Source organism: Bison bison, unplaced genomic scaffold, assembly GCF_000754665.1.
Source record: "Bison bison bison isolate TAMUID 2011002044 unplaced genomic scaffold, Bison_UMD1.0 scf7180017864203, whole genome shotgun sequence".
Taxonomy (NCBI): domain Eukaryota; kingdom Metazoa; phylum Chordata; class Mammalia; order Artiodactyla; family Bovidae; genus Bison; species Bison bison.
Window position 1 is genome coordinate 1,024,818 of NW_011494775.1, and position 26,557 is coordinate 1,051,374.

Genomic DNA, 26,557 nt, shown 5'->3' on the forward strand with positions numbered 1-26,557 from the left:
AAGATAAAAGATTAACAGCATTAACAGGCATCCCCAAAATGATGACATCTGGATTTGATAGAACAATAAGGATCCAACTAGTGAGGACTCAAGCTTTATCGAGAAAGCTCTTTCCTCTTCAACTTACGTGTAGATTAGCAAGCTGCTTTTTAGACCAAAAGATTTTCTTGGTTAGGTAGATTACATTTTGCTTGTTTAACCCTCATGTTTCTAAAATTTAGATGATTACGTCTTTTAATCTGTTAGGCTAGAATTTAACTCATTCCCTCATTTGTTCCCACTCTAAGCAAAAGAGAGCCTTTGCTTGCCAGGGAATTTAGTTTGTTTTTCATGTTTAGCAGACAAGGTAATTATATATATATGAGGAGCTGACTTGCCACATTTAGATCAAGACCTGTCTTCAGAGTGCACACTTTTACGGCAGGGGAGGAGCAGCACCTATGAGTATCACTGTAGATTGCATTATCACAGTGTCTTTGGGGAGGAGAACATTCCTACAGTCATCATATTGATAACTTACTGTGATACTAGATATTCTGTTGAGGTCAAGTAGGTACAGATGATTTGTGACAGCTTGCTTTAACACTTGTTCTACATAGGGATTAGTTTTTATAGGGAAATAAATGAATTGAAATTTTATAAAATTTCCTTTTTATGTTGTTACCATTATGTTTTGAAGAAGGAGAGGTTTAGAAGTAGTAACTTTGTTTTGATTGTAATAGAATACCATCAGATTTAAAATTTAGGACATAGCTATACTTTAAAAAAAAATCTTTAAATGGAAAAAGATGTCCCAGAATATGGAAAAATGAAGTAAATTGGTTAAAACTATTACTTATTTTATAGAATCTTTTCCATTATATATTCATTTCTTTTGTTTTTTATTTATTGTGAATTATATTTTTCCTTTTAAAGTGTTTTTCATTTTGGGGAGTAGATGTGTAAGGGAGTGGTGAATGTACTTAATTTTTCTGAACATGAACTGATTCTCTGGATATTTTCAGTAGTGTGTGTTTTTCAGATATAGGGCTCCAAAGAATGGGCATATGTGCAGGTGTCATTTTCTTTTCTCACACTGTAAATGCTAACTGTATGAGGAAGAGAGGAATCTAGATAAGAAATATGCACTGATAGTAACCAATTTATTCTTAAAAGACTAATAACTTTACTTGATTTTTAGGAAAGAATATTTGTCATTTGACAGTGATAAATTGTCACACTTGATTCTGGTAAGAATTACTTTTCTTTATGGTTCTTTGAAGTTTGACTAGGTTTAACCTACCAGTTATGGTATCTGGCCTTTGACTCTTGTGTTTAATAGGTTTAAAGGAGATTTAAATGCAAATACTCTTACCAGTTGTTTTACAATCAAGCAGCAACTTGATTTGCCACTTTTGGTTTGTTTTTGCTTTTGTTTTCTAATTTGCCACTTTTGATTGCAAGAACAGTTTCCTCAGTTTGGGATCCAAACTTTGTCTTGAATGGTGGGACTGGGACAGTTGCCTATGTAGGCACGGTAAACTCATGAGGACCACGCAAAAACATAAGCTGGTTGTTTTTAAATAGGGCATGGAAAGCTTCTTGTTTGTGAAATGTATTCTTTATTTTAAAATACAGGATTCTAGTAGCAAGATATGTGATTTGAATGCCAACACTGAATCAGAAGTGCCAGGAAGTCAAAGTGTTGGTGTTCAAGGGGAAGCAGCATGTGTCCAAATTCCACATTTAGATCTGAAGAATGTTTCTGATGGTGATAAATGGGAAGGTAATTTTACCCACACACATTATTTTCCTGATAATGTTATTTGTAACTGAAATTACCCAAGGCAGTAATGAGATTACTGCCCTTTTCTGAGCAACCTTATTCGTTTTTATTTGATTCATGTAAGAGTGAGTGACTATTTTTACTCAAATGCGCTAATGAAATTATGGGGCAGTTATCTCATTTGAATTAATTCTTATCCATTAGCTCTGAGGATGGATGTTAAAATATAAAGAAAATAAAATCAAGGGTAGGCTGTTGTTAATTGTTAAACCAAATCAGGTGCTATCTCCCAGTTTTTGAAAGTCCAGTATGCTAGGGTTTAGGGATCTCACCACTTTAAATAGAGAGCCTAGAATACAGCTACCTTTTCTTTATAATCATCAGAAATACATTTAAAAAGAAATTATCTTCAGAGGTATTTGTAAGCAAATATTGTACTATGTCCCTGTATCTCTGTTAGGTTTTGAAGGTATGGGAGCAGGGTCCTAACAAGTTTTACAAAGGAGAGTAATTTTAATTTTAACTTAAAAGGCAAAACCACATGAGTTAAAACTCACAGATGTGTATTTAAGACCTTCATTTCATTGTATGTAAGTTTTTTTTTTTAATCAAAAGGAGCAAAAACTATGAATAAATACCAAACTTCAGTGAATGATCAGCATGCAGAAGGGTTTATGGAGGAGTATATGAATATCTACTGTTTACTTTGAAATCCATGAAGAAAACAAGATGGTTAATGGGATGGAAATGTTATGAAGCAAGTATAGTGAAATGTTAGTAGTAGAATCTAGGGGATTGGTATATGGATGTCCTTTGTAAAATTCTCTAAAAACTTTGCTGTGTATTTGTAAACTTTGAAGTAAAATGTTGCAGTTGAGAAGTAGAAATAAGAAGCATATTTGGATCCAGGGGGGCTTCTGGATCATATCCTGTCCTGTGTAAAGAGATAAGGAGACCACTCAGAAATCTTAAAGTTACATATTTGTTCACTTGAATGAAGATCCCTTCGTAATCTCACCTTTGGCAAGTTAGCCAATGACATATGAGGAATTGCAATGCCAATATCATGTGCTCCTTTTGCCACCTCAAGTCTGCACACCTGATCACAGTTGGAGCATTTTTATTTATTTTTAAGGTATAGCCAATATTTTAAAAGCCCCAGCCAAGTCATTCTGCCAATCTTTACTGCTGTCTTTCAATCCCTACTCCTCCTCCCTTTTTGGTCTAGATGTTTGGCATGCCCAGCGGTGTATTATGTGTCATAACTTAGACTAAATCAGGAAGTTATCTTCCATTTACTTTGTTCTGGGTTATTCAGGATGTTTGGGATTTATGAAGATGCTCCCCCAGGGTTAGGGATATATTAGCATTCTGGTGGCAATGAAGATCAAATGTCCCTTTAAGTTACTCATCCTGGCGTAGTTACTGAGAAGGAGTGGTGGTCATCAGAGCATCCTTTGAGCTGAAAGTTAGGAAAGGAGTCTCTGAAAGATGAAGCTGGGCTTCTGACAGAGTATTTAATGCTGTTGCTTTTTGGAGGATGCAGATAAATAGCCCTTTATAGTCCTTGGCCTGAGGGTCCTGATCTTAAGTTTTAAGCATAGAAGACCATTTGTTTTCCATTGTCTGAGGAGATAGGACATTCTCTGTCCAGCTTCAGCTTTCTGAGGGCTTCCCTAAAGAGAGCCTGATGCTAGGCTCTCTTTTGTTGCCTTGTTGGAATCCACTGACTCTTTACAAATTGTTGTGGTAGGGAAGGGAAGGTCACTATGTACTCCTGATCCCTGATTTTCAGTGTCTGAGCTGCCCTGGCTCAACAGCTGTGACAAGTCCACATAGACCTCCTCCTGGCTTTTCCAGGAATACGGGTCAGTGACTTGCAGAGAGCCAACAGCAGTCGACACCTGAGTGAACTTCTCAGCCATGAACTCTGCATGTGCTTGGGAGAGTGGCTGTTAGCAGACCATGTTGCTCCTTCCACTTGTGCCCACAATACAGAGACTGATTTTCCATAACTGGGAGTTTAGGATATTCTAAAATAATAGTCTTCCTCAAGAAACCAAATTACTTTAGATCTGCATACCTTGGAAAAAGAGATGTACCCCATTTGAAATGACTCTTAACAGAGAAGTAGGGTGACTTCAAATGGAGGACCATCTCATTCTTCCTAAGTATATGGGTCTTGGGTTTTTGTATTGTTCCAAGGGTAGTCAGCAAAATGCAGTTAGTGAATGGGTAGCACATGTCTGCCACCAGTATGCATTTGTAGCCATCCAAAGGTCTTGGTTTTTAATGTAAGTGGACATCTTCAGATTCTTACCTGCTGGCTCTTGTATAACAGTAGAATCTTTTTGCAGAGCAAACTAAGGGAAATATTTTTCTGTCAAATTGTTTATACTGAAAAGCTTCCACAGTACCTGATTAAGTTTCCATTTCTTCAGTTTTATGTTTGAGTTTTAATAGAACAGCACTATTTTAATTTTTTTGCCTTGCTTGCTGAAATGGAAATGTATGTTTGTGTTTGTTTTTAAAGTTTGGTTAGTAGTAATTTCTTTGAATAAAGTTTTTGAGCAGAATGCCTAACAGGTTTTAGGGAAATGTTTTTGGTATCTTTGGCTTTGTGTTAGTTATGTGTATGGTTTGTTCTGACTGTGCTGTGTGTTCACTTTAGTATTTTTTGCCATTTTTTCCATTTTATTAGCGTCATGCCCTATCACTTTTCCCCTCATTGATTTCAAAACAATGCATCTGCAGAGAGATGGGGAGGGTAAGTATGGTTCACCATAGTTTAGCTTTTTTGCCTTTTTATGGTTCACTTTGTTTGCCTTTTTATTAGCCCTTCTCCTGCTGTCCCCAAATATTAGGAAAACTGTTCTGGGTTAAAAATGATACCCAGAAAATACTGTTTTTTGTTAGTTCCCTCTTTTTCTTAAAACAGGAGATTTCTCATAAAATGTTTATTACCAGTTACTTATTTTCTGGGAAGCAGGTACAAGGGTTGCTTTGAAAATCACTTTATTGCTGGGTTTATTACGGGATTGCACGCTATGTACCCAATTTTTAGTTATCAGATAGATCTGGGCTTTAAAAAACGAAGTTGGTTATGTTCTTATTATCCTGAAAAAATGTAATGCTTTAAATTGCTAATGCATAAAGTTAAACTAAATTAGTAGCAGTTCATAGGTATTGTGCAAAAAAAAAAAAGTCATTCTTGCTTTTTGACACTGTCAAGCCAATTTTTGCATCCTAAAATATTTAACTCATTTTTGCTATTAAAAGCCATAGCATCAAAATTTACACTATAGTCATATATTAAGTTAATGTGTAGATGGAAAAGTCCCTATCCCCTCCCCAAATCAAGGGGGATACTTGAAGATAATTATGTATTTGGAGTATATTTGTGGGTTGTGTGTTTATCTGTATGTGTTCTGTATGTAATCAAGCCTTATTTGTGCAGAGACATCAGATACCTCAATATGGCTTCATATGAGAACTTATAGGATAACTCCAATAAAATAAATGTACTTAAGAAGGAGTACTGCTGTTAAATTTTGTGTTGTTAATACTTTTGGGTTTAATTATTAAAATATGTATTATACACAGAAATCCTGTAGCAGAAAATAACCACCTCTGTTTAATGTTAGAGTCCTGGTATTGTCAGGTGAATTAGCTGCTTGTTTATAAATCTAACAATTCTTTTGTTGGAGTCCAAGAGCCATTTGCTGAGTATTCTGAATAGCATGGGGAATAGCTTCCACTTCTTAACATAGTCACTTGACAGTGAGGGACAATTTATTCATCTGGCAGCATTTGGCTCAGTTAAATTCCCAATTAAGGACTGTTAAATGTTTACTGTTTCTAAATGAAGACTTTTCCCTACTGGAAAAATAGCATTTAGTATAATTTTGAAGAGCTTGACAGTGTCCCTTCTTGCTTTGTGACTGGGTTCAGAAATTTAAAGTGTAACTCCTTATGTGAAATTAGGACTGAAGTAAAAAGTGAAGCTCAGACAACTTTAAACAATAGTAGGCTGTATGAAGATCCTAGGAGCCCATAAATATTATATTATATGAACCACTACAGAATGATATGGTTTAAAGAACATATAGCTGATACTGTGTGACTTTTTTTCATACAGAACCAAGAGACCCATGGTACTATTCTTTATGTTTGTTTTCCAGAGCCATTTCCTGCTTTTAAGTCTTGGCAGGAAGACTCTGAGTCTGGAGAAGCTCAGCTGTCTCCACAAGCTGGAAGAATGAATCATCACCCCCTGGAAGAAGACTGTCCTCCAGTGTTATCACATCGGAGTTTAGATTTTGGGCAAAGCCAGCGTTTCCTACATGATCCAGAAATGTTGGATTCCTCATCTAAAGCACTTTCTTTTGCTAGGTAAGTGATGTTTATGTTTTTATGGGCAGTGAATCCTATCACATACCCAGGTCCTTTGAGAGATTTTAATCCTCTAGGCCTATAGTTGAAAGCTTTCTTCCCAATTTCATGAAGCATGCTTTTGTGGTTTATTATTTTGAGTGCCCCCAAATTGAGTTCTTTGAGCGTCTATTAAGGTTTGCTCTCTAATAGACATCTTTCCGTGATGTATTTATTTATTCATTCATGACTGAAATTGATCCTGAAAGTTAAAACGTTTCCTTTGCAGTTTGGACACCAAAAGAGCTCTAAGCTGCTTGGTGTCTTTGTGTTTTATCTGCATTTGCCCAAGCGCCTTTTGAATAATTCCAGATTGTTTTCATTGCTACTGTGTTAGCTTTTTGTGGTCTCTAGCGTAGTTCAAGTTTCTTTCTACCATTTGTCCTTCAGTGTTAGGGGTTTAATTGCACTTAAAAAATTTACTTCTTTATAATAGTGTGATGTTTTATCAGGGTAATAGGAGAGATGGTGTTGATAACTTGAAAATTTAACTACAGTGTTCACCTCTTGTTTTAATTCAGGATTCGAAGATCATCCTTTAGTTCAAAAGATGAAAAAAGAGAGGACAGAACACCATATCAATTAGTCAAGAAACTTCAGAAAAAAATCAGACAATTTGAGGAACAATTTGAAAGGGAAAGAAATGGCAAGGTGAGTTTGTAACATTGCCCATTGTAAAGTAGATCTGTTGGAACTTAGAGGACATTCTCCCATCTCTTACTTGGGAGAGAGAACTAATCTAAGACGTCCAGAAAAATAGCGCTTATATAGATCTGAGATTATATAGTTCCTTGTCACCCCACTCCAGTACTCTTGCCTGGAAAATCCCATGGATGGAGGAGCCTGGTGGGCTGCAGTCCATGGGGTCTCGAGGAGTTGGACATGACTGAGCGACGTCACTTTCACTTTTCACTTTCCTGCATTGGAGAAGGAAATGGCAACCCACTCCAGTATTCTTGCCTGGAGAATCCCAGGGACGGCGGAGCCTGGTGGGCTGCCGTCTATGGGGTTGCACAGAGACTAAAGCGACTTAGCAGCAGCAGCAGCAGCAGCAGCAGCAGCAGCAGCAGCAGCAGCCGCCGCCTTCTGATTCCGGACTAGTATTCTTGCCATTGTACCACTGAATTTTTGTATTTCTGTTGGAAAAGAGCTTGTTGAATTTTAAGGCAAATACTTTACATTGACAAATTATATTAATGCTATTTCTGCTCCCTCAAAAACCACAGGTAGCCAGGGGAGGTGGGCATGAAGGGGTGAGATATTTAATCGTTAGAACATGTGAAGTAGGTAAAGTCTTATACTTGAAGTCAGAAGACGTTTAGTTAGATCTGCTTTCTGCCAGTTGCTAGACCCTCCTCTGAGAGAGCTTTACTTAATATCTTGCCCTGTCTACTTAAAGTAAGATAAATGAAGATTGAGTGAACTCTCTGCTGTGAACACTGTCAAATACTATTTGAGCAGAAATTAAAATAACCTTTGGGACTTCCTGGCGGTCCAGTGGTTAAGACTCCACACTTCCATGTAAGGAGGTGAGGGTTCCATTCCTGGTGAGGGGACTAAGATCCTGTATGCCACACTGCATGCTGCAAAAAAAACTCAAAAAAACACCCCAACAATAACAACAACAAAAAACCCCACATTGCATACCCACAAAGATTTTAATGATTGTTTCTTATATTTTTTTAAGGATCTCATTTATTAATTTTACTGAGGTATTAACATATTTCTTAAAAACATTATCTTTATGAAGAAACAGTGTCAGTCTATGAGTAGATTTATAGTCGTAGAGTTGTTGTAGGTTGGATTATCTGGGAAGCATGCTGCGACAGAGATATCAGTGCATGCCATTTCCAAGGGAGTGTTTAGGGAGAATTGCAGCTGTAAGGAGTAAGGCAGCATGGTTGAGAGGGGAATGTAGACCTGGGATATAGTTGCATTCATGGCCTCAGCCTGATTCCACAGTGTTTCCAACTAGGATGGCTGAATTAATATGATTCAGGATTGACTGAATTAAGATGAAGAAGTCAGGCCTTTTTAATCCTATATAACCAGTCATGGATATGAGCTGCTCTGGAGGAGGGGTTTGTAACCTTGGGCCAGGCAGCTCATGTGGGCAAAGGCAATTCCTAGAGAGGGACTTAGCACAGACAGGGGTTGATGAGTGCATAATCTGTGATTCTGTTTTTCTAATTTTTCAGCCCTCCTACAGTGATATAGCAGCCAATCCAAAGGTATTAAAATGGATGACAGAGCTCACCAAACTGCGAAAGCAAATTAAAGGTATAAAATGGGCATTTTTCAATATAATTGCATTTAAAAATATTCTTTATAATAATATCTGAGCATTATAGTTATAATTTTTGATAACTTTAAATCTTGAACACTGGCAAAATAAAAGTTCTCTTATTTTTTTTATTAGTTATAATCAAAATTTAAATACTATATTGTATTCTTCCAAATGTCTTTCCTCTTCTTTGATTAATAATAGTCTTTTGATGGGTGCTCTAGATGGTATTGTATTGTGAAGTTTGTATGAGTATTTCAAATATTAAGCAGTTTTGAGTTTGGGTAGGTATTAAGAATTTTTGATGGGTATTTCATCTAAGATTGAGAATATCTAATCATCAGTCATTTATACTACAAAGACTAAATTATAAGTTGTGTTGAATCAAAAACTGGGTCTTGTGTTACTGGGTGTCAGCCCAGTATAGCAGTTGCTAAGATACATTTACTTTGTGGGTATTTAGTGAATAAGCTTTTTAATGATTGTTAATACTTAAAGAATTATCTGTACCAAGTGTGGATGTATAAGATGGAGTATCACATTTGGTTTACTCATTTGAATTTATAAAACAAAAATTTTAATGTCTGTAAGTACCAAGTACTTGAAGACATCTGAGGTTGTAGCGGTGAACAAGACTGAGTCCCTGTTGTCATTTGAGTTTATTTACATTCTTATGGTTAATTAAGTTCTCCTACCTATTTAGAATTTTCCTTTACAATTCTGTAAAAAATTTTCTCATTTAACACCAGTTTCCAACCATAAATGAAAATCACTACTTTTAATGTATTACCAATGAGTGTTATTAAATTATTAGCCTCCTAATTTCCCAGTTTTCTTTCACTCTTACTGTCCTACAGTAAGTGCATTCTCTGCATCCAGAATTATTTTTTATTAAAAAACTATGTACTGTCTTATTTATAGCTCTTCAGTGGGCTTCCTTTTCCACTTAGAACAAAGTTCAAACCCTTTGCTGGCTTTCAAGGCTTTTTATACTCTGCCCTTTCCCCCCATTTTATCACTTTTCCTTATTTTCTGTTTTTTAAAATATGTCATGGTTTAAGAACATTGGCTTGGCTGTTGCCTCAACTGAGCAGAAATGTTCTTCCCCTAAATCTTCTATACTAGGTTAGTCCCTTTTTATTCCATGTTCAGCTAGGATGTCACCATCTCAGAAAGGCCTTCTTTATCAGTTCCATCCAAAGGAGTTGCTCTTTCAAAAAGCATGTCTCTTTAACATTGTGACATCATTCTGTTTTATCTTCTTTATAGCACTTAGCACTCACTGAAATTATTTTATGAATCTAATTACTTAGTTTTTATTTTTTACTGCCTGAGTATATGACAGCAGAGACCATGTCTGTTTGTTTACTGCTGTTACGCTCATCAGAGCATCTTACTCTAGTAGGCATTGTATGAATATTGGTTGAAAGAAAAATCATACAGTTCTCCTGGTATATATATAATTTAAATATTTCATGTGATCTTGAAATACCTGAGCCTGTGTGTTGTCGATGTATACTTTCCTCTTGTATGTCTTGCATCTCTTTTGATTTAGTTGAATTTTAGCTAAAATCAGTGGTACTGATTTATCCTCTTGATTTTAAAATGTAGATGCAAAACACAAAACTTCTGATGGAGAATTTGTACCTCAGACACGTCCACGTAGTAACACTCTTCCAAAAAGCTTTGGCTCTTCTCTAGACCATGAAGATGAAGAGAATGAAGATGACTCCAAGGTCATTCACAAGGAGAAGAAGCCATCTAAGGAAGCAACACTTGAACTTATTCTGAAAAGACTCAAAGAAAAACGTGTCGAGAGGTGTCTTCCAGAAGATATCAAAGTAATCTTGAGCTGTGGTTTTTGCCCAGGCTAGCCTTTAGAATCACTGAAATAAAATAATTGAGATAGAGGCATAATGATGTCTAGGTAATCTGCTGCCCTGAGTCAACAAGTTTGCAGTTAAGAAAAATGTTTTTATCAGCACAACATAAGTGCCTGAGTCACAATAATAAAACTAAAAAAACTTGAATGTGATCTGTTCACTTATATTGGAATCAGTTAGCAAGATGAGTGTGTTTGATATACCTGAGTTTGAATCTTGGTCTTGTATCTTAGTAGTTGCATGTATTAAACTCTTAGCTTATTATGCCAGTTTCTGACTGTGCATTCTTCCAGTGAATCCCTTCAGTAGCCATGTGACTGTGATTATGTCCATTAAAATGACACAGTATACAAAACGCATTGCCTAGGGCAGTCCTGGTCAAGGCACTTGGCACCCAAGATCATTTATCAGATGAAGTTTGCTGAAAGAGTGCAGAGGTAGATTGCTTGAGGTGAACTTTTAGTGATGAATCTTGATGTGCACCCCTCTTGACAACAGAGTACACCTCATGGTCTCAATATTAGAGTCTTTCTCCCTTCAAACAGAGCTGGCTTAGAAATTCTAGTAGCTGCCCTCCCCAGTTTTTCTTGGTTTTGCTTTTATGTTATACCAACCTCCTCTCCTCCCCACTCCCTTTCCTATAAATGATTTTGATTGGAGAAGGAAATGGCAACCCACTCCAGTGTTTTTGCCTGGAGAATCCCAGGGACAAGGGAGCCTGGTGGGCTGCTGTCTGTGGGGTTGCACAGAGTTGGACACAACTGAAGCGACTTAGCAGTAGCAGCAGGAGCTTTATTCAGATTCATTCTCCTAGGTTTAAGATTTAAACTTGAGGTTGTAATCAGTGTTTTACAAAGTTTACGCTACTGAATGTACTTAATATAAAATTCTTGTTATAGAAAGTACGTATCCTCTGAATTTTTTCTTTTTACCTCTTATTTTCATTCTGGTGGTAAACAGGGTCGATTTAACCACTCCTGGTAGTAACTGGAAGGCTTCCCTGGTGGCTCAGTGATAAAAAAATCTGCCTGCAATGCAGGAGATGTGGGTTCGATCCCCGGGTCGGGAAGATCTGTGGAGGAGGACTTGGCAACCCACTCCAGTATTCTTGCCTGGAAAATCCCATGGACAGAGGAGCCTGGTGGGCTACAGTCCATGGGTCACAAGAGAGTCAGACATGGCTTAGCGGCTAAACAACAACAGAGAGTAACTGGAGAGTTTGTTTGATTTAAAGTATAGTCTGTGGAACATTGGTTCATTGGTATGTTAAAGGTCATGCTGTCAAACAGAGGGAGAGGGGGTTATGGACAGATAAATTTGGGGCTCCTGCCTACTACCAATGGAGTACTAAAAAATGTCAGAAGAGTATCTTATTTTCAGTATTAAAAAAATGCCTGGTGAAGGGGAGCAGAAATCATAGTGTAGAAGTCTAGGGTCACAAATCGATATTGTTGAGCTCTTTTCAGGAGCTTTCCACTATACTAGTACCAAATTTTCTTAATAGTTTAGGAGAAATACCAAGTTATAAGATCTATACTTGTGTATGCATGCATTTTGAATATGTGCTCACACACAACAAAATTATAATGCTAATAAAAGATTATGTGCAAAATTAAGATAATAGGCATTTATTTTGTTTATTGTATGCTGAGAAGGCACTGTGTAAATGCCTTTACAATGTATTAACTTGTTTAGTCCTCATTGGAATTCTGTGAGGTAGGTGAAAGTGAGAGAGGTGAAAGTGAAAGTCGCTCAGTCGTGTCCGACTCTTGGAGACCCCATGGGCTATACAGTCCATGGAATTCTCCAGGCCAGAATACTGGAGTGGATAGCCTTTCCCTTTTCCAGGGTATATTCCCAACCCAGGGATTGAACCCAGGTCTCCCACATTGCAGGCAGTTTCTTTATCAGCTAAGCCACATGGGAAGCCCTATGAGATAGGTGATGTTATCCCCATTTACAGATTAGGATATTGAACGAAAAGAAGGTAACTAACCCAAGGTCACTAAGCTCTTGTGTTCATAACTTATTCAGATAAAATATAAATCAAACCACCAGAGGGAATTGGTACCTAGTTACTAGAAGACCAGATTCTCTAGGAGACTGAAAAACGTTGCCTACAAATCCATAAGGAAAAGATGTGTTCTTATTAACCTAAGGGCTGATCCTTTCAACCAAATTACTTACATTGCTGAAGGGAATGATGTGGCTAATGGGAGGGTTTTTATTTTTTTAATTCTAGAAAATGACAAAAGATCATTTGGTAGAAGAGAAAACTTCTCTCCAGAAAAGTCTTCTTTATTATGAAAGTCAACATGGAAGGCCGGTAATGTTTCTCTTGATGAAAAGATTTGATTTCCTGTCTTAAAAGAACATGAATCACTTTTGTGGCCCACATCTTCGAGCTGTTTCATAGAGCATTGTTTCCTACATTTGGATGATTACCTGCCTATTTAAAATAACTTTTTAAAAATTGGAGGGAAAGTCATATTGCCTAATATTTTAGAAATTTTAGATTTCAGATAACTAGGTGATTTCCGTTTTTCTTGCTTCAGGTGACCAGGGAAGAAAGGCATATTGTTAAACCTCTCTATGATAGATACAGACTTGTAAAACAGATGCTGACAAGAGCTAGCATCACTCCTGTCCTTGTAAGTAAAACATGCGAGTATTTATCTAGTTCATTTTACCAAGACCCACTCTTTCCAAAAAAGTCCATACAGTAGTATATTGGAGAAATACACAGCCAAGATAACAAGGATTATGTATGTAAGGTGAGGTTACTGTTTTTAAAATAACAGGAAATTAATAAGTGCCTACTGCTATCTCCCAGGCACTCTTACAAGCATTTTAATCTATGATTATGTTATTAAGTCCTGACAAGTTAAGTTACAACAGATAGAGGATGGTAACCTCATTTCACAGGTGATGAAATTGAGACTCAGGAGTGATGTGCCCAAGGTCATCTACTTATGGAATTAAAAACTCAATATTTCAGACCCTTGCCTAATTTCTTTCCATTTAAATTCAAGTCTTTGAAAATACATCACTCTTGTGATGGCCATCAGTTCCCTTAACTGCAGAATAATATAAACCTATTTGTTCATCTTTTTAAATGAAAAAGTCTATTAAAATAATACGTATTCATATATGTGTGCATTTTTTTTTAAAAGAAAATTCTTAATAACTTAGTGCATATTGAGTGCTATCTCCAAGTTAACCATTAGATGGTAGGGCTCTAGCTGTGTCTCAGGCTCAAATAGAAGACAGCATGTAGCCCATTCTGCATCAGTGAATTCATTCTTCGGAGCTTATAGTTTATGTAAACTTGCTGGCCATTTTTATGTTGATGGCCTCTTGAATAGCGGTTCCCTTTAGGCTTTTATATTTAACCCTTACAGAAACATTCTTTTTTAAACTGGCCATTTTTTTAGTTGGCTGTCACTCAACAGAACTTTATTTAGATATAAGCAGTTTTCTTTGAACAGTGAATCATGTATAGTGTATACTCTTTTTCACACATAGCTAGTTTATTTAATACTGGTTTTATCTTTTGATTACAAAGTGTTTCTGTGTGTCTCTGATGTTTTCATAATTCCCTAATAGTATAAGTAGTCTTTGAATTTATTTATGAAAATCACCTTAGAATTCCACAGGTTTGTCTTTAAAAACTGAGTCTATAGGAAGCATTTCTAGATCTTAATGGACTCCTAAATTTGACTATCATAAAGAGAAATTTGGAGTCTAAAAGTTAAGCCAAGAGAATAGGAGAGAATCGTTTTTCCAACAAATGGTGCTGGCAGTTCCTCAAAAGTTTAAACATTTAGTTACTGTATAACATAGCAGTTCTCTTCCTTGGATATACCCAGGAGAATTGAAAACATTTGTCCACATAAAAATTGGTAGGCATGTCTTAAAAGTAGCATTATTCATAATAGCTAAAGTGTAAAAAACTGTCTAGATGTGCAGCCAACTGATAGATAAACATGATGAGGTATGTCTGTATGGTGGAATATTATTTGCTATGCAAAGGGATGAAGTACTGGTACACACTATTAACATGGATAAATCTTGAAAAACACTTAGGTTAAGTGAAAAAAGCTGGACACAAAGGCCACTTAGTATATGATTCCGTTTGTATGAAATATCTAGAATAGACCAGCCCACTGAGACAGAAAATGGATTGTTGTTTGCCATGGGCTAGGGAGAGAGGGCTAATGAATACAGTTTCCTTTTAAGGTGATGAAATGTTCTAGAAACAGATAGTGGTGATGGTTGCACAACTTTGTGAATATACCAAACACCACTAAATGTATACTGTAAAAGAGTGAATTTTATGGTATATGAATTACATCTTAATGAACTGTTATTTTTTTAAAAAGAAATATAAAGGGGTCCTCAGACCAAGAAAATTGACCACTTTGTTAAAAAGAAAAAATGTTCCCAATTAAATTATCAGTGACACTTCTTTAGTTAGAATTTTAAAAGCATTTATTGAATGAGCTCTTTAGAATTACCTAGACATAAATTATCATTTATCACTCTTATGCATGCATAACAAGTAAAAAGCAAAAATATAGTTAGAAATTCCTACAAACTTTTAAAGCATATGGTTAGGATTTTGAAAATAAAGTTTAAGATCTGTTAAAATAAAGTTTAAGATCTGTTATACTTTATCTGTAATAGCAAAGTGAATCTTCCTTGAATAATAAAAATGTGACCCATTTGTATGTTTATTGTCACAGGGATCTCCATCCACCAAGCGAAGAGGTCAGATGTTACAGCCGATCATAGAGGGAGAAACTGCACATTTTTTTGAGGAAATCAAGGTAGTCCTTAAGAGAAATAATTCTGTGATCTTTTTCCTAAAGGAAAAGTTGAAACCATGGCATATTTGATTCTCTGTTTGCATATATATATTTAGGAAGAAGAAGAAGATGGTGTTTGTCTGTCCTCTGAGTTAAATGATATCTTGAAAACTGCTGTACAGGCACAGTCATCATTGGAAAACTCAGAATCTGATGTTGAAGAAAATCAGGAAAAACTGGCTCTAGATCTCCGATTGTCAAGTACTCGAGCAGCTTCTATGTATGTATCCTGGTTTGTGATTTTAGTCTATTTATGTAAGAAATACTCAAAAATTTAGATGCAAAGAAATTTCAGTGTTAAATAATTGAATACTTGGAGAGAATGAATGCAGTGCTCAAGAAATAAAATGATTTTAGAAAGTGTGCTTTACAAAATGTGTTGTCATTCACATTTTCTGAATTGAAAATTAGTGTGTGATAAAAATTAAAAGAAACTAAAGTCCTGCATTTGCTGTATGACAAAGTGCTGGAACCAGCTGAGAGTTATCTGTTCATTTATGCTCTGTCAGCTTCTTTACCTGATGCGGCCTTGGATTCTAATTCTTAGCCCTGGCATTACTTTAGGATCGTGTGGGAAGTTGTTTTGTGTTTGTTTTAAGTACTTATGCTGAGCCCTACAAGCAGCTATTCTGATTTAATTGTTCTAAGGTGAATCTTAGACATTGGTTATTCCAGAAGCCCACCAGCTGAGTTGATTTTGCAACCAGGGTTAGAAACACTGTTAAGAACATGGTGAATTTAAAGTACCCTTTCAGATGTTTTCTTCCTGTTTGAATTTTAGGCCGGAATTGCTGGAACAACTTTGGAAAGCCAGAGCTGAAAAAAAGAAACTACGTAAAACATTACGGGACTTTGAAGAAGCATTTTATCAACAAAATGGAAGGTTTGTTTGAGCATCACAAAATTTAATCCTCTTTCTTCTTAAGTCACATGTCCTGCCCATATGTTGAAATAAATAGATAAGAATAGAAATAAATTGTGCATATAAGGATGCTAGCATTGAAAATAAAAGTAAAAAACCTTCCTTTATTCCTTGCGGCCCTGCTGTTAATGGCAGAAAAAGCTAGAGCTGGAATAAACAACATCTGACAAAATAAATCAGTATTGTCCTAGAGAGGTGTGGTTGAGTGGCAGTTATTTTAGGTTTCTTAATTCAGTATCCACCCTTTTGGATGGAGAAGGAAATGGCAACCCACTCCAGTACTCTTGCCTGGAGAATCCCAGGGACGGGGGAGCCTGGTGGCCTTTCATCTATGGGGTCGCATAGAGTCAGACACGACTGAAGCGACTTAGCAGCTTACCCTTTTGGAAGTGTTTGTGAATGAGATCTCCTTTTAGAAAGGGTCCCAAATGTGTGTGTTGTTCTCAATTAGTTTGGATTCTTCTATTGAGACCATGGCTGCTTAGGTTGTGTGTTGTCTCTTTCTAGGACACATACTTCCAAGGTGTGTATTACTGTGGCAGTCTTGTGGCTCCTGTAATACAGTATGGCCAGTGCCTTTATCTAACTGGGTAATGCACAGTTGACCCAGTGGGACTTTTTTAAAAGTAAGGGAAATACATTCTAATTCAGATTATGGCCAGAAGTGACAATTAATTTATCTCAGGGCTCAGAAGAGACAATTTATCTCAGGGCTCAGAAGAGTTTTTCCATGTTACCAGATGATCTTACCAAGCCATTAACTCTATAGTAGTTCTCCCGCATCAGTTTTATGTCTGTTTCAGTTACACCATGATTAACTGTGGTCCAGAAATATTAAATGGAATGTTCTAGAAATGAACAATTCGTAAAGTGTAAATCATGTACTGTTTTGAGTAGTGTGATGAAATCTTGTGCTGGCCCACCCAAGACGTGAATCATCCTTTTGATCAGCATATCCTGCCCCTTAGTCACTCAGTATCCATTTCGTTTATCAGATTAGCCATCACAGTATCTCAGTTCTTGTATTCAATTAATCCTTATTTAACTTAATGTGTCCTAAAGCACAAGAGTAGATGTGTTAGCAATTCGGATATGCCAAAGAGAAGCCATAGAGTACTTCAAGTGAAAAGAGGGAAAGAAAAGTGAAAAGAGGGGTGAAGATACGGAAAGAAAAAGAAAATTCTTAACTCAGTCAGTCAAGGAGAAAAAAAAAATCATATGCTGAGGTTGCTAAGAACTATAGTAAGAACATCTATCCATGAAATTGTGAAGAAGGAAAAATAAATTTGTACTAATTTTGCTATCATACCTCAGACTGTAAAAGTTATGGCCCAATGCATGATAAATGTTTAGTTATTAATAATATGAAAAAGGCATTAAATTTGTACAATAAGATGTTTGAGAGAGACCACATTCGCATAACTTTTATTAGAGTGTATTGTTATAGTTATTCTGTTTTATTATTAGTTATTGTTAATCTCTTACTGTGTCTTAATTTATAAATTAAAATTTATTATAGGTATGAATGTAAAGTATATATAGGATTTGGTTTCAGGCATCCACGGGGGTCTTGGAATGTATCCCCATGAATAAGAGGAAACTACCATATTAGAGAGTCTTCTTTGTAGGGTGGCATATATGGTTAAAAAAAAATCTCAAGTGCATTTTCCAAGTGCTTTCTAATTCTTTGTCTTATTGGGAAAAAAACCTTTGCTTATAATTAGTATAATTCAATGTTTTACCTGATTATTAAACTGAATTGCATTGGATCCCTAATATAAAGTGAGAAAGATGACTTTTTTGCTACCAGTAAGATGTTTTACATCTTAATTCACTGAAGCCAGAAACGACTCACTGTAATTCTCTAGAACTTATAATACACTTACAGACCTGACAGAGTCTAGCAGTGCATGTCTTATTAAAATATTTGATTATGTTATAACCTCCAATTATCATTGATACTGATAATATCCATTAATGTATCAACACATTATATCCAAACACATTAATGGATATTATCAGTATCAATGATCAGAATTCGAAGTGTTTTAGGACTATTCTGTTGGGTTGAAGGGAAATAGTCCAATAATCTTTTCTTCTTGCAGAGCAGTTTTTTATTTGAGCTTATATTGGGTAATATTCTGCCTCACATTATGACAGCTTGTGGGATTTTATTTTCCAGATGATCTCTAAGTTTTATTTTCTCCCCTAGGAATGCCCAGAAAGAGGATCGTGTTCCAGTGCTTGAGGAGTACAGGGAGTACAAGAAAATTAAAGCCAAGCTTAGGCTTCTTGAAGTTCTTATCAGCAAACAAGATTCTTCAAAATCCATATAAAATATGGTCCTTGAAAACATCATAAAATCAGTTGTATTCCCTGAAGCTATCATCGTGTGTACTTGGCTGGTTCTTAAGTTCATTCTGTCAGGCACTCAAGAGAGTTTCATTTTATACTTGCTGGTGGTGCCACTAGAGAAATGATGGGAGGGTAAGTAGACCTTATCTAGGGAGTGCGATGTTCCATATTAACCACAGACTGTCCTCTCTACCTTTAGCAAACATCCACTTTTCTTCATTGTTTTGTACTGCAGATACATCGTGTTATTAAAAGACTAATATTTTATCTTTTCAACTTTAAGAACTTTGAAGATAGAAGCTTTTTGTTATTACCAACTTTATTATTTTGTTTCTCATTACTCAAGAAAATTGAGAGGAAAATCTTCACATTGAATTCTTCTTCGGTTGCCTTTTTCTTACAGAATGACTGAAAATTTGAAAGAAAAGCCTATAAATGTGCACATATGCAACTGTGTTCTATGTTTTCTTAAAAAACCAAAATCAACTGAAATTTCAAGTCCTACAATGGAACATATTTCTGTTAAATGCCCAAAGTGACGCTTTCTCATCCATAGTATGTTAGCAAAATTTTGCAGTTCAGTGGTCACACAGCTCCTGGATGAAGATAACAATGGCTAGACCAAAAAGTGACCTTGTTTATTAGTGTAGTGAAAATATACACCACACATCACACACAGAACTGAATTATATCACATGCTGCCTTTGGGACTTAAGTTACTCTTTGTTTCCTCAGTTGCAGTTTATCAGTTGGTGATGATGTGATTTGTCTGGATTAGATCCTTCATTTTTTTCCCCCTACCCACCTCCAGATAATGTGAGAAAATAGCCTTGTCAGCATGTAGGAACTGATGGTGCTCAGATTTGTGTGTTCAATCAAATGGGCTTAAATTGGCAAAAGAATCATTATGCCTGAAGTGACTCTCTTCTTAACAAGGGCTATACCACTGCATTTTTTCTTGTACCTTTGTGGGGAGGGTTGCATCTTTTTTTTTTTTAATTAGCAAAATCCATAAAGAAAACATCCTCTAAAGGGATTTGCTCAGTCACATGCTGTTTAAAGCACCTGGCTATGTGATTATTGTGGTATGCCCCTTGTCATACACTCTAAGCATATCTTTTTTTCTTTGGGTTTGCATGGCTTTTCTTCAGGTTCTTTCCTGATATAATTCTCTAATTAATTTCACAGAACAGTGACTTTATTTGTGCTAACAATGTAATAGTCATTAACAGCATATTCTGATCAGGCTTGATCTAAGTGTTAATTTTTTTCCTGGTGCTTTTTTGGATTGATGTGTGTCTCACTTTGTGCCCATGTTTTGCATGCAATGACTCATGCATGGTTTTCTTAACTAGCTAATATTCATAATTTGTTTCATACAAACACAGACTTTTGCAACATCCTTTAATAAGGTGAGGGAAGCATGAACCTCAGACTCCTGGCACTATTACATAGCACATGAAGTAGCTTGATAATAAGTAGCATTTCTAGTACTTCACATTTCACCTGTGTGTGCAATGCCTTTTTTGGGGGGAGGGAATGTTCCTTGGTAGTGAACACGTTGGGGAATAAAGCACTAAATCCAGCCCTTTTCATGTGGTTTCCTTTTGATACAGCTTGGTTATTCATAATGTACACCTAGAATCGTGAAATTGAAAATACCAAAAGATGTTATCACTTTGATTTTGAATTCATCATGCAGTGTGCATTTAGTTAATGTCTTTTAGTCTCCACACAGGAGTATATCCAAACATCTTATTTAATGTGCACTGTGTATTGTTTTATATGAATGTTTTATTTTATATACCACATGCAAAAATGTCCATATGCACTATTTAAATGTTTTAAATAATATATTCCTTCTTTATAATGCTAAATCTATATTAGTACCATATTTTTATAAGTCATTGGCCTGACTGGTTTCATTTTAGAATTAACAGCTGCTTCATGATGTTGGTTATTCACTGTTAGTGTTTGGCTGTGAGTAGAATAGATAAAAAGTAGCATAGCAGCACGCATGCTATGTGACAGTACTGTGTGTCATAGTTCAGCAGTAAGTGGTAGAATTAGGCAGTTTGTGATAATTTTACTTTGGTACAAGTAAAAACTGTATATCTATATACAAATAATATATAGATATATATGACTGTAAGTATCATTGCATTGCTGTGTCTGGCACCTCATTGTATAGACTTTTGTAATAAAAGAACTTTAATGTTCTAAGTCTCTGTAAATGTTTTTTGTTTTTTTCACTAGATGTTAAGAAAAAAATAGAAACCTCAGGTATTCCCTTGCCTTAATGTTCTTAGGCTCTGTTTGAATGACCCCAACCAGAAACCATGTGGAGAGACTGCAGGGTTACTAAACCACGTGACTGACTATAGCTCTAGGGAGTGGTAAGACAAAGAAGAGCCATGTTGTTGATTCTCTTTGGAAATCTAGGGAGAAGATGCAGAGAGAATAGTCTTCATTTCTTGTTGCAGTCAGTTATCTTATTAAGAAAATTTGAAATACAGTGTTTAAGAGAAGAGCTTGGTTTGAGGAAGGTGAGTATATTTAATTCCTTGGAGTTTCACAGTCCAGGGACTATTGAGCACAACGTGGGAGTCTATGGTCAAACAATGTTGCTTAGGTTAAGAGAACATGTGGCTCTTCTAGGAGGGCTTAGGTAACCTCTATTAGAAAAGTTTCCTTGCAGTTTCCCAATGCCAGCCATTCACAATTTCCCAACCATCCAAACAGTGCTTTTGCAGCACCGTTATTTATACTTTCCAAACATAACTTGCATTTCTATAACCCTAAAGCTCCTGCTTTGCTCTTTTCTTTTTCAAGGATATTTTGCTTTATAAAGTGATTGAGGAAGCACTTTTGAGAAATTTCAAATGTGTTCCTTTAGACTGTCTAGATGAATTTGTCATTTGAAGATATTAGTGAAATTTCTGTAGGTGGTTGGGATGTTTGTTCTGCACTTTGCCTTTTTCCAGGAGACTTCCAGCTAGGAAGAATGGAGGTGAGATTATTTTACCTGGGGTCTTATATATTGGTTTTCTAGGATTCTAAACGTTTATTGGCCCATGAAGTTAGAACATGGTGTGTGATGAGAATACCAGCAGTTCTTATACTCTGTGTAACACTGTGAAAAGTGTCTTTACTTACTAAACCATTTACTTAGAGACCTGCCCCAAGAACTAAAAGCAATATTATTTTATACTTTGCATTTTCATCCCTAGAATTTAATAATAAATCTCATTATAAAAGTCTTTACCTGTACCTGTGTGTATGTATTGTGGAGGCATATTGTAATGTGCATAGATTGTATATTGTGTCCCATTCCTAGAAATAATTTGATGATTATCATTGACCCTGATGATAGTTTGATGGTGGCTGGTTTTGTGCTTTTAAAATGTACCCGAAATGGGGACAAATTTAGGAACTAACTCAGTTCAGGAATAAATTGTTAGAAATGCGCCATGATTGTACCACAGATTCTCACCTCCACTTTTTTTCAGTATTGTAGAGCTGAAACCTTCCTCATCACTCGGTTTAGTTTTAAACTGACATAGTGTAATTCTTTCTCCAGCTCCACAGCATATAAAAAGAGGCTAGAGGATAATTTAGAAGGAGATAGAGAATGAGTCAGTAACATTTTTGTACCTAAGGAGACAGTAGGTTATTAGTGCCTATTGTGAAATACTTTGGGAGGATAGTATTTTAAGGTCCCAAAACATGCCTAGTATGGTCAGTTACAGATCTAATATTCTAAAGCTGTGTGGAGCACAGTATTTGCTATGCATGTCAAGTATAAATGGCATTTCCTGTTATTTAGATATGTTAAGGACAAAAGCAATTGGTCTTCCTCTCACCTTCCATTTAAATAAATGGAGTCTTATGCTTTCTATGTTACTTTAAAATTGGGTAAAACTGGGGGAAAATGTGGCATCTTAATAGAATAAGATTCTGGGTTCAGGAAAATTATGGGATGTCCCCAGTCCTCATATCGTGATATTCCGTAGTACCCTGGTTAGAACAAATGCTTACTCTCGGAATTCTTGTTGAGTGACAGTCTGGTAGTCATCTTGAATTTCTGTAGAATAATACTTTTTCTCAAGCCTCTCTTTCCATTTTTTCATCTGCTCTGCACTTTGAATCTCCTGTAAAGTTAGAGGAAAAGCATGTGCTGCAACCTTTATATTTTTCTCTATTTCAGGCCTATGGCACATAAGCATCACAGGGTTGAGAATCTTAAACTTTACTCTCCAGGGCTGTGATTTCTGAGCTGCTCTGGCTTTTTGCCCTGCCTGGTTTTGAGGTTTATGCATAAGCAGAGTCACCAAGAGAACTTGGTGTTAAAACTGGTTAGCAGGGTTAGGGGTTTTTAAAATTATGAATATTGGCTTATTCCCATTCCACTTCCTGGTGAAATATACATCCTTCAAATCCTTCAAAAAACCCATCTCAACCATCAGTTTTCTATGAAGCTTTCCTTGACATTCATAGATAAATAATACATTTCCTCATAGAGCAGCAACTAGGTGGGGGCATTTGCACAGGCTCCTAGGTTCTAGTCACTCCACCTCTTCCCTGTAGGTGATAACTGCTTAGAATTGTTTGTGGATTAATTGGGCGTTCCACAGTGGTTCTTGCAGTTCTTTCATGCTCAGAAATGAATTCTGTGATGTAACCCCTCTTTTTGAACTACGTAACATGTTTCTGTTTTTCGGACTGGACCCTAACTGATGACTGGTTGGTAACTGAGAAGGTCTAAAGAAACAGACCCTTGTAGATTGTGTACCTCCACCAAGGGACACAGTTGACTTGAGTTTTAGATCACCACCTGGCTATTTGGGATTCCTCAGGCTATTTGGGATTCCTCAGGCTACTGAATGAGCAGGCAAAGAAGTCACTGAGGTGACTCATCCCAGTTACCAAGGAGAAATTGGTGTTGCTACAAAATGAGCTGAGAGGGCTGTGTTTGGAAGCCAGGGAATTCTTTGAGCAGTGCCTCTTAATACTTCCATGTCTAAAAATAAACTCGTTTAGTTTATACATTGAGTTCTTAAGGAATTGTGATCCGAGTTGAAAAGATCTTAATGTCATCCAGAGGTGGCCACAGTTACTCTTGGTACTTTGCTTCTCCCCTTCTGGGGAAAAAATAAGAGTGCTTTCATTTGTATATAGGATAGTTCCATCTTATTAGATGGAAACTAGAAATATTGTCATTTTATGGAAGTTCAAGTGTGTACTAAATTGCCAAAGGGGTGAATTGGGCTGACCATTCATCTAATATCTCTCAACTGAAAATTTGCCCTCTTATACTCTTACATATGCTCTTTTATATGCTTTGATGCTGGGTCTCATGCTTTGCAAACCTCATTCCCCAGACTCTCTTGCTACCAGATTTATTAGGTTCTGCCTTATTGGATGATGGCAGGGAGAAGGTTCTTGTTTTCTATCAGCATTGCTTCTGCACGTGATAGTATAGTTATCTCCAGCAGTGTTTGGCTCCAGGCTGCAATGGTCCAGCTTCTTTTGGCTTCCCCAGAATTAGATTCATCACACTCCCTAAGAAGTATCAGGAGCAGTAGAGGTGGGGTGGAGGTGACCCCAGAGGCCTGAACAACAGCTCCAGGCCCCTTCTTAAGTGTCTTAGGTTCTGATAAACCCACCTTTTGTAACCTTAGCCCTGGGAGTGGTAGTATCCTTCTACAGTTACTACTATTTGTGAGTTGCTTCAGTGTTTTTTACTGTTTCTGTCTTCCAGTACCTGTGTAACCAATTCTCTGTAATTTTCTCTGTTTGAAATACATAGTATCATTTCCATTTTCCTGACTAGGTCCTCACTCATACATGCAGTATGTCATTTGGTAAGGTGTTTTTTGTTTTTAAGGAATGTTTTCAATTTTTCCTTATCTTGGTTTTTAAATGTTTAAAAATTAATCCCTGGGCATTTTTATTTTGTTGCTCTTATAGATTCTTCTATTATTTAATGAACTGATTGATGTTTGCATATATGACATGACGACTGTATTTATGTAAATTATTTTTTCCTACTACTTAATGTTTTTGTCATAATTTTTCAGTTCATTGTATACCTGAAAAAGAGAATCATATCTCAAATAGAGGTAGTTTTTACTTTTTCCTTTTCAACTCTTGTACTCCTCGTGTAATTCTCCTGCTTAATTCTTCTGACTGATCCTTCTAATACATCTTTGTCTTGTCCTTGGCATGTCCAGTGTTTCCCTGTTAGGTAAGGTGCTAGCTTTGGGGTGAGGTAAATTTGTTTTTATCATGTCAAGTAAGAGTCCGTTGATTCCTGTTTTGTTTTCCCGCTCAAAATTGATGTTGAATCTTATCAAATACCCAGCATCTATGGAAAATAATAATGTGATTTTCCTGTTTTGATTTATAAATAGAATGAATTATGTTACTTAGTTGATTATATAGTTTTAAATCATCTTTACATTCTTAGAATAAATCCTATCTGAGTCATATGGTATTCTGTTGGATCCTGTTTGCTAATACTTATCTAGGATTTTTGCTTTATGATATATGTGATATTTTCTTTTTCTGTTTTGTTTTTTGAAGAATACAACCTTTACCAGTTCTTAGAATCACTATATAGTTGCTTTATAAAAATAGTTTAGAAGTTTTCAGTTTTCTCTTCACTCTGGAACAAATCAAATAACTTGAAATTATTTATTCCTTAAAAATTTGGTAAAATTCCCTTGTGAAACCATCTGGGCCTGAATTACTTTATTTATTTATTTATTTTTAAATTTTATTTTATTTTTAAACTTTACAGTATTGTATTAGTTTTGCCAAATATCGAAATGAATCCGCCACAGGTATATGTGTGTTACTTTAGAAGTAGTTCTTTGATGACTTTATTTCTTCTATAGAATGGATTTAAAAGTCTCTTTTGGGCTCAGTTTTGATAAATTTTCAATTTATTGAGGTTTTCTCTATGGCCCAAAGTATCTATTTTCATGAGTGGATTTTTGAAAAACCAGGTATATCTTCTGAGAGTACACAGGTTAATACATAACTGTACAATCACTTTATTCATCACATACATATCTTTAAGTCCTTTCATTTTTTTTTCTTGATCTATTCTCTACTTTTAGTGCATTCTTAAGTGTTTTCCATTTTCTTAAGTCCAGTAGTCTTTATGGAAGTTGATGCCATATTATTTGGTGCATAGATAATCATGACTATTAAAGTTCATCTTAGCCTTATAAAGTGCCCTTTGTCTCATTTAGAACTTTTGGTTTAGAATTCTACCTTGACTTATATTATGTTGTATCTGCTGATAATTTTGCTTGCCTTTTTACCTTGGCTCATGCTTTTATACTTAACTATTCTAAGTCACTTTGTTTTAGGTATATATTTTAGGCTATAACATAGAATTAGGTGTTGCTCTGTGATTCAATCTGAAAACATTTTCTTTTAAAGTAAATTAAGCTTATTTGTCTTTACTGATACATCAGATATATGTGGTCACAGTTATATTGTTTTAAGGTATATTTAAAATCTTACCATGTGATATATCTTCAGTTTTGGTACTGCTTCCTTTTAGGAATGTATGTATTTTTGTTTTTGTGGTCATGTATCTTTTCATACATCCTAGGTCATCCCTCTCTTGTTTTGGTTCCCTCCACAAGAACCAAAGAAGTTCAACAAAAATTGGGTTGTAATTTCTTCCTCTTCATTTCTTTCCTCTCTACTTCCCAGATATATTTAATCATATTACCATATTTTGTTGTATCTAAGAGATGGAGTCTATCATAAAACCCATTACACCATTCTATGTGCTGTTTAGGAAAAATATTGCCACCAGCTAAAATATGGCACGTTATCAATTATAAGGTACATCTTAATTTCAAAGATATTAAAATATGGAAAAATGTTTTAAAATTAATAAAACAATATCGTATTTACTACTATACTCTTAAATATGTAAAGCTTCTTCTTTTTGGTTATTAACTCTAAATGAGAATTCTTCAGCATTTTAGCTATTACATATGAAATAAGTAGTCAGCTTTTTCTGTG

General features: G+C 35.8%; 2 protein-coding genes across 12 annotated transcripts in view; one reads left to right on the forward strand and one right to left on the reverse strand.

Moving 5' to 3' along the window:
- FAM13B (family with sequence similarity 13, member B) overlaps positions 1-20,731 on the forward strand; it is a 77,311-nt gene extending 56,580 nt beyond the window's left edge. For 2 of the 8 annotated variants that reach the window (XM_010844458.1, XM_010844461.1), the window contains 13 exons: positions 1,181-1,229; positions 1,618-1,765; positions 4,467-4,532; positions 5,947-6,157; positions 6,718-6,847; positions 8,395-8,476; positions 10,092-10,321; positions 12,606-12,689; positions 12,919-13,014; positions 15,109-15,192; positions 15,288-15,451; positions 16,013-16,114; positions 18,366-20,731. In XM_010844458.1, coding sequence (XP_010842760.1) covers positions 1,181-1,229; positions 1,618-1,765; positions 4,467-4,532; positions 5,947-6,157; positions 6,718-6,847; positions 8,395-8,476; positions 10,092-10,321; positions 12,606-12,689; positions 12,919-13,014; positions 15,109-15,192; positions 15,288-15,451; positions 16,013-16,114; positions 18,366-18,489 — 1,570 coding nt within the window. In that variant the 3' untranslated portion in view covers positions 18,490-20,731. The remainder of the gene's footprint in view (positions 1-1,180; positions 1,230-1,617; positions 1,766-4,466; positions 4,533-5,946; positions 6,158-6,717; positions 6,848-8,394; positions 8,477-10,091; positions 10,322-12,605; positions 12,690-12,918; positions 13,015-15,108; positions 15,193-15,287; positions 15,452-16,012; positions 16,115-18,365) is intronic. The other 6 variants (XM_010844460.1, XM_010844464.1, XM_010844459.1 and 3 more) reach the window with 4 other exon arrangements.
- PKD2L2 (polycystic kidney disease 2-like 2) overlaps positions 18,810-26,557 on the reverse strand; it is a 45,555-nt gene continuing 37,807 nt past the window's right edge. For 3 of the 4 annotated variants that reach the window (XM_010844457.1, XM_010844454.1, XM_010844456.1), the window contains 2 exons: positions 22,547-22,659; positions 19,893-22,110 (listed from right to left, as the gene is read on the reverse strand). In XM_010844457.1, coding sequence (XP_010842759.1) covers positions 22,014-22,110; positions 22,547-22,659 — 210 coding nt within the window. In that variant the 3' untranslated portion in view covers positions 19,893-22,013. Of the gene's footprint in view, positions 18,917-19,892; positions 22,111-22,546; positions 22,660-26,557 lie in introns of those variants that run through there. The other variant, XM_010844455.1, reaches the window with a different exon arrangement.